Source organism: Nelumbo nucifera, chromosome 5, assembly GCF_055504915.1.
Source record: "Nelumbo nucifera cultivar China Antique chromosome 5, China Antique-T2T, whole genome shotgun sequence".
Classification (NCBI taxonomy): Eukaryota; Viridiplantae; Streptophyta; class Magnoliopsida; order Proteales; family Nelumbonaceae; genus Nelumbo; species Nelumbo nucifera.
The window spans coordinates 15,375,152-15,383,439 of NC_142653.1; the positions used below are offsets into that span (position 1 = coordinate 15,375,152).

The following is an 8,288-nucleotide window of genomic DNA, read 5'->3' on the forward strand; positions in this document are numbered from 1 at the left end:
CTGCATACAGAGAATTCAACAAATTATTCACAAAGAAACAAAGACTAGACAGATATGGATCATAAAGTTGACATAATCAGGCTATGACTCATCCAAGAGGTAATTCATATTGTTTGGAAAAAGTTAGAAATGACAAATATCTATAGTGCGATAAACAAAATCCAGAAAATACATGCAAATTCAGTCCTTACCTCAAAACAAAGTGCCATTATGCGAACAACTTTTGTCCTCTTATAAAAGCTGTAACTTATATATCTGTTTCACAAAAACATGGAATGTTTGTAAAATAGAATCAACAATAAGTGTTTCGGGTACCTAACTGCATTTCATTTGTCAAAATGGCATCTCAAGTTGTGTTTTCTCAACCAACTAAAAGAGATAAAGAAGGCCGCAACCTCAACTATAACTCTCAAAAAATCATTTACCCATGTAACACATTTAACTGAACATGGTAAATGATGAGGGCAGATTTGGCCCTCCACTAACATTATGACATGTGGCATCTCAAAAACAGTTGGATGACACCCGACACCACGTAGGCGATGACCTACCTTAGCCAAAATGATGAAGACCTGAATACCTACCTCCAGAGACCTGATGGAGACCTGAAGACCTACCTACTAGAGACCTGGCGACCCACCTTCGGAGACACACGGCATCCAAATTACACCTCAGCGCCTAGTCAACGAGCTAGCTCAGTAAAATTAGCTTGAAGCATCTCACCCAAGACGACCTCTACCTTGAAGAGACCGAACTAACTGACCCCGTAGGATTACGGCGAGCTGTCCTAGGAGTCAGTCGAGCTGTAGAGACTTAAGACGACCTGCTAAGGAGAGCTCGCTAACCACCCCCTGCAGTTCCCAGTACAGATCGGCAAGGCCGAGCTGGCAGCCCCGTAGGATTATAGTGAGCTGTCCTAGGAGTAGGCCGAGCTTAGAGGACCTAAGGCGACCTGCGAGGAAGAACTCGCTAACCGTCCCCAGCAGCTCGCTACCAAAGGCGCCGATAGTGCAACCGTTAGAACAGCTCATCATGTTGCGCGCCAGATTCTACGTGAACGAATCGTAATTCTTGCGAAAACATCTCAATTGACACCTTAATGTGCCTGAAAAATAAGGAAACAACTCCACAAAGAACTCAAAACTGTTACCCTGAGCCCCCAGAGTCCAGGGGCCTATATAAGACGTCCAAATCCACCCATAAAGGTATGCACACTGATACCCTCAAAGTTCCCTTATGTTCTCAGAGATTACTCCTGCCATACAGCTCGTCACTGCCAAGTTGGACCCGTTCGAGCCAGATCACAAGACACGAGGGAGAGTCCAGACTGCAAATCATCAGTAAAGAAATAAAACAAAATATAGTTTAGAATAAGAGCAATGCTAGCATCACGGTGCCTTGTCCAGAGATGTCAAATCGCAAAAGGATAATTCCTAAACAGGATTTTTTTTTTTTTTTGGTGGCACGTAGAGTACGACTTCGCCTTAACTGTGCATCTTAAATTAACCTCCAAATTTTAGAACCCAAATAATTACGAAATTTTCAACATGAATGTTTACTCCGAACAGCCTTAGAACTTCAGAAGCCGCCTGGAATGAAATGGTTTTCACTGCATTTGACGCCAAAATTATGTTGCTTAAACTGGATTTATAGTTGGAGGTTATTGTTATTTTAGGATTTGAAGCAGATAACCTATATATTTACTATTCAGCTAATAGCTCCATTCCAATTCATAAACTTACGCTTTCAAATGCCATGAACTACACTAAAGTGCAATTGATTTCATCCACATGGGTTCCAAAATCCAGACACAACGTAAGTAAAGCAGTTATGGCAGCAAATCTTCTTATAGTGGAGAATAGACATACATAAAAATAATGCAGAGAAGGGGGAGAGAGTTACAGGAATTCGGACAGGAGTTCAGGAATCCCGGAGCAGCATAGGCCGGGAAGCGCAAATTTATGAGCAGGAGATACCCTAGAATGTAACAGTGCTTGCAATCTTCTCCGGCGGCGGGGGCGTAGGAAGATGCACCGAACTTTATTCACGCGCCAAATGGGTGTACGTAAAGACTTCGAAGTTTCTCTCCTATTTTATTCTTACGGAAAGGGCGGGAATGGGGTCCGCGGGTTTCAATGTTGCGGTGCCCTATCAAGAGAAATGGAAAACAGAGAGACACCAGACGATGAAGTAAGCTGATATTTGGACTAAACAGGAAAGTGGGAACACGGTCGTTTGGTCGTTGCCACGTTGGTTTGGTTCTTATTATTCCTGGGCTGGGTTTCGGAAAATACATAGTCCTCTGTGGCTCTGTCTATCGAAAAATGCTATAAAACAACGAGTTACGCAACTCGGCAACTGCAGGATACGTCGCTGTTTGATGTTCATTTTTACGAGATAAAAGTTAAAACCGTGGCCGCAGAGACCGGATCTGCTCCTCACACCTGGCGCCTCACTAGCGTTTTACACGCACATCTAGAAACATCTCCCGTACTAATACTTATTAGTGAATATTGATGGGAGATGATACCAGTGCACCGTGGATGTATCTTTGAAAAGCCCATTTGTGAGGCCAAATATCGTTGCCTCACAAATACGAACATCTCCCGCGGGGTCGTACGTTGATTGTGAGGCCAAATATCGTTGCAGACTCGTTAGTAATGCTCCAGCCTTTTCAGTTTTCTGTTTGTCTTTCAACTCAAGAGAACCATCACGTGAAAACCCTCACGTCCTATATGAGATCCGCAAATCCGACCTCATGTGAAGGGATTAGACTTGTTCATGGGTCGGGCTTTTACTGTGTATTAACAAATTTTTTTAAGGCCTAAGCCCGAGTCCGGCCCAACCATCGGGCCTACAATTTGGGCCCGAGTCCAGCCCTCATAAAAAATCCGAAGCCCGAGCCTGGGCCCGGGCCCAAAATTTAGCCTATACTATTATTATTATTAATGTTGAAGCAGCTAAATAGAGAGAGAGATAGATTGAAATTATAAAGAAAATAATAAAATATATATATCAATAAATATTATATTATTTATATATTTTATAAAATATATAATACTGAGTCGGACCGGGCTGGGCTCAGGCCGGGCTTTTTTGACAAATCCCGAGCCCGGCCCGAAACACAGTCGGGCTTATTGTGTTAAGCCCGAGGTCAGGCCCGCGGGCCTAATTATATGACCAAGCCCGACCGGGGTGCGGGCCGGGCCGTCGGGCTACCCGGCCCATGAACAGGTCTACAAGGGATAAGAGTCACCTCGTCCACATATAAGACCACCTCACCCCTCTCAACTCAACTCGTAGTATGGGATTTATCGGCCTCCTAGGAGATCTCCATACCGAGATGAGCTTCCATCCAGGAGAGCTCCTTCATAGCAAGACGAGCTCCCTTCCAGATGAGCTCCACACTTCGACACATGTTCAAGTGACCACTTGGTGGCACATGAAACAATATCATCAATACGTAAGGTAAACCTACCAGGTAGCCGATTTTGGGCCCACTTCATGCATTGAAGACATGGAGGACATATCACCATAGCATGTCACAGCTATGCATCAGGTGGCTAATGCATGCTATAGGTGGCTAAACTAGTTGCCCTGATTAGGCTCCAGGTGCCTAAGCTGGATCCCAAGTGTCCCGACCGAATACCAGCCGGCTTGAGTCAGACCACAAATGTTTGGATTGAGCACTATGTGGCCAAGATCGAGTAACAGGTATCCTAATAGAGCCCCAGGTGTTTTACTCGAGCTCCGCCAAGGCAAAGCAACCTCCATGTGTCCTACGTCTGTCATACATGTACACACTCTCACAAGTATCCCGAATCCTATTTAAGGGGAAGGTTAGCATTCAATTCATACTCTATGACTCACTGAAATCTCAACCACCCTCTGGCTATTTCGGTTTATTGACTTGACCGTCGGAGCTATAAGCCCGGGATATCACCCCGGGCCCTCTGACCTTGTTTATTCTTTACAGGATACGTCTGAACTCTTCCAGAGACTTCACCGCTTTTCAGTGGCATCAACTGGTGCCATCTATAGGAATCAATGACTAAAATCCATCTCTTCTACCAAATTTCCTCTGCCGACATGCCTCAAACATCCAAATACACCCTTAAGACCTCTCGCCATTCTCCCGGCAAGACTTCACAGTGGCATTCCCGGTGAACCCCATCTCCATAGGCGCTGGAGGGAGTCACCCGTGAAGAATTCAATAATCTAGTACAAACTGTAAAAGACATGAACCTCTAAGTTCGAGCAAGAGATGAGATCATGCAAAATGTAAGTCGAGCGACGAGGGATGCAACAATAGAAGCCATGGTGCAGTAGAAACCGGTAACTTCCACCACCAATCGATTAGCCATTTCCACCAGTCCAGCAAAATCAAGTTGTGCAATCCATTCAGCAAGTAAACAAGCACCAACCACCTCAATCACCGGCTAACACCCCAACTTTACGTGACGAAGTATGCCCCAAGCATAGAGGCAAGTCACCTTTATGATGTGATCGACATTAGGGTGAACGAGTGGACAGGAGAGCAGAGGAAGGATGAGATAGGCACAGTTGACATCGGCAACCCGATCTCTCTACTCAACGTTCCCATGCTTCTAAGGAGGTGAGCAGATCGAACTCCCCCAAAAGCAAACACTCATGAACTGCCGAACATACAAGGAGTGGAGGTAGCACATACCAGGAGATCTCCAAGGTGACTGATGGTGGCACTCAGACAAGCTAAACTCCGTTCACCCAGAGACGCTAAGTAAGTCAATTGCTACAATACCCAACATAGCCAAAGCGTCCCCACTGTTCCAGAGATCCTTTTAAAACCAAAACCTATGGGGTTTAAGACCCCTACTTTTGAAACTTATGATGGAACCACTAATCTAGTGGATCATGTAGAGAGTTGTTAGGCCCTAATGTTGTTTCATGGGGCAGGCAGCCTAATTATGGTATTTTGGGTTGCCACCTCGGTCCATACGCAGTTGGACCCAGTTTTATGATTTATTTATAACCCACTTTGCCACGAGTCGTAGATGCCAAAAAACCGCAGTGATGGTGCATATCAAGCAAAAGCCTAGAGAGACTCTACGGGAATACGTGCAGAGATTCAAATTTGAGGAATTAGAAGTCTTCGACCTCGATCATGCTGTTGAGATGGTAGTTTCTATACGAGGTGTCCAAGATAAGTACTTCAGATTTTCATTGACAAAGAGACCAGCTCATAGCATGAAGGAATTCCTAGACCGAGCAACCAAGTACATGAATGCCAATGAGGCATACCTAATGAATAAGGACCAAAAGAAAAAGAAGCGCAAGAGGAATGGTGACGACTGATAAGGAAGAAAGAAGGCAAAGGGTTCTAAGGGTGAAGGGGTGTCAATTCACTCTCGGACTCCACCTCGGAATTTCAAAGCATATACTCCCCTGAATGCCCCCCAAGGTCAAATTCTAATGCAAATTCAAAGGGAATAGTACTTGAAATGGCCCAATAAGCTAAAAGGCAACCTGACCAAGAGAAACCATAAGAAATATTGTAAGTTCCACAAGACAGTGGGACATGATATACCAAGCCGGTCGTGTTTATAAACAACGACATCAAGGATGTTCGATTCCCTTGTGACGATGCCTTGGTCGTCCATTTATTGGTGGCAAACTACCTGGTAAAAAGAGTTTTAGTTGATTATGGTAGTTAAGTTGATGTGTTGTTTTTGTCTACTTTTGAACATATGAGACCGGATAGGAAACAACTCACCCCGAGCAATCAACCTCTGGTTGGGTTTTCAAGATAAACAATCATGCCAATTAGCAAGATATGCATGCCTATAGTATCGGGGACCGTGCCAATATAGGCTAGTGTTATGACTGAACTCTTGGTAGTCAATTAACCTTCTCCCTACAACATCATGGTAGGAAGACCTCTACTGCATTCCCTCTACGTTGTGGTATCGACTTTTCACTTAACAATGAAGTTTCCAACAAAGCACGGCATGAGGACAATCCAAGGAATCCAAATTGAGTCTCGACAGTGCTACATGACAATGTTGAAGGGAAAACAACTCACTAAGGAAGAGAAGCCGAGGAAACCAAAGAAGAAGGCGACAAGAAGGCCGTGATAGTAGCAGTTGATTTGGATTGACTTACAAAAGAGAATGCCATATGAGCTCAACCCATCGAGCAAACAATGGCAGTGCCCATCTCAGCAATTGAACCTAAAAGAACAATGTAGATCGGCTCACTCCTTCCCCCAGATCAACAAGATCGGATAGTAAGATTTTTATATTTGAATTCTAATGTTTTTTCCTAGTCCGCAGCCGACATGCTAGGAGTCGACCATTTGGTCATAACTCATGATTGACCGCCTAGTCGACATGACTTCGGGCTATGAGTTGTTGAGATTTATGGATGCATTCTCGGGATATAATCAGATTCCGATGGACCCATAAGATGAAAAAAAAAACAACATTTGTAACAAAATCTTGGTTGTACTGTTATAAAGTAATGCCTTTTGGTTTAAAAAATGCCGGGGAAACATATTAGGGACTTGTAAATAAAATTTTAAAAGAATTAATAAGAAGAAATGCTGAAGTATGTGTTGATGACATGGTGACAAAATGCCAAGTTGCATTTGATCATATTGACGACCTGATTGAAATATTTGGGGTGTTGAGAAAGTACCAACTTAAACTCAACCCGAATAAGTGTGTCTTCAGTGCCACATTGAGAAAATTCCTGTGATTCATTGTAACTCATCGTGGTGTTGAAGCTAACCCTGAAAGGGTGCAAGCAATACTAGACATGCGACCTCTAAGTTGTGTCAATGAAGTTCAACGACTAACTGGACGAGTGGCAGCTCTCAATAGATTCATAGCTAAGCTCGAAAGTCGGTGCCTAATGTTATTCAAAGCAATAAAAAAAACTTAAAGATTTTGAGTGGACTTCAGAATGTCAAAGTGCCTTTGAAGAACTTAAGCAATACTTCAGCTCACTTCCTTTGATGACGATAATGGAGCCCAGAGAAGTGTTGTCTTTATACTTTATCAGCTAGTGATGAAGTCATCAGCTTGGTGCTTGTAAGAGAGGTAGGTCGAGTTTAGCTTCATATTTACTTCGTTAGTAAGGTGCTACGAGATGCAAAAACTCAACACCATATAGAAAAGCTACCCTACGCCCCGATCGTGTCAGTTCGGAAACTCTGACCTTACTTTTAGGTGCACACGGTCATAGTCCTCACCAATCAACCACTACAACAAGTGTTGGCAAAGCCTGATGTATCAGGAAGATTGGTTAAATGGTTAGTTGAACTCAACAAATTCGATGTGAGATATGAACCCCGACCTACAATCAAAGATTCAAAGCACAACCCGTCCATTAGTGTATATATAACAAGATTGTCCATGTCACACCCTTCCCTTATTTCATTCCCCCTTCCTTTCTTTCTCCTTAAGTAGCCTCTCCTTCCTCCCTTCTCCCATCCTTGCTCTCTCGTTAATCTTTTCAACCAACCCAACCTTGGTGTGAGGCATGCTCCTGTGAGGAGAAAATTCGAATTTCGTTGGCACCTATTATTAGTTTGGACGCGTTGTGCTTATTTCTTTCGTGGAAATACATATTTTGCCAAAAAAAGGTTTAATTGCTGCCTTTTATAACGTTTACTATTAATTATTTGGAATTTTATAATTATATTTAGTTTTAATTTTATTAATTATGTTTACTGCTAATTTACCTACATGTCCATTTCAAAATAATAGAAATTAGGAGTTCAAATCAGTCCCCCACAACGTCCTACATCACATCCACGCCGTGTATTGGGAACATCTCCCGATGATATATCAGGAATGATGATGTCATCATCGGGAGATGCTCCCAATACACGGCGAAAATGTGCTATGGAACGTTGTGAGGAGCTGATTTGGTCTCAGAAATTAGATGCTCATTTTATAATTATTTTTGGCTGTGTTTGGTTGCAATGCAAATAAATTTGAACAAAATTATGATAGTGCAAATTCTAAAATATTTTTGTTTTAAATTTTAGTTTATCTTGTTTGATTGCAATACAAATTAAGTAAATTAAAACCTGAAGTAGAATAAAGCAAAACTCATAACAAAATTAAACAATAATTTGCATTTATTTCATTTGCATTCCCATGCATTTGTATTAGTGCAAATAAAATTGCACTGCAATCAAATACAGCCTTTGTTTCACTAGGGTGCAATTTAGATACTTAGACTATCGATGACCATGAGCTAGGGCACGCCAAACAGCCTAGGGGTGCAACTTGGGTGGTCCC

General features: G+C 42.7%; 1 protein-coding gene across 6 annotated transcripts in view; it reads right to left on the reverse strand.

Moving 5' to 3' along the window:
* Positions 1 to 2,369, reverse strand: part of LOC104604272 (uncharacterized) — a 43,289-nt gene extending 40,920 nt beyond the window's left edge. Inside the window, exons 1-3 of one of the 6 annotated variants that reach the window (XM_019198919.2) lie at positions 1,903 to 2,350; positions 641 to 1,327; positions 192 to 255 (exon numbers count right to left, since the gene is read on the reverse strand). In XM_019198919.2, the coding sequence (XP_019054464.1) occupies positions 192 to 209 (18 nt within the window). In that variant the 5' untranslated portion in view covers positions 210 to 255; positions 641 to 1,327; positions 1,903 to 2,350. Of the gene's footprint in view, positions 1 to 191; positions 1,328 to 1,902 lie in introns of all 6 variants that reach the window. The other 5 variants (XM_010268568.3, XM_010268559.3, XR_002023063.2 and 2 more) reach the window with 5 other exon arrangements.
* Positions 2,370 to 8,288: the final 5,919 nt, after the last annotated feature.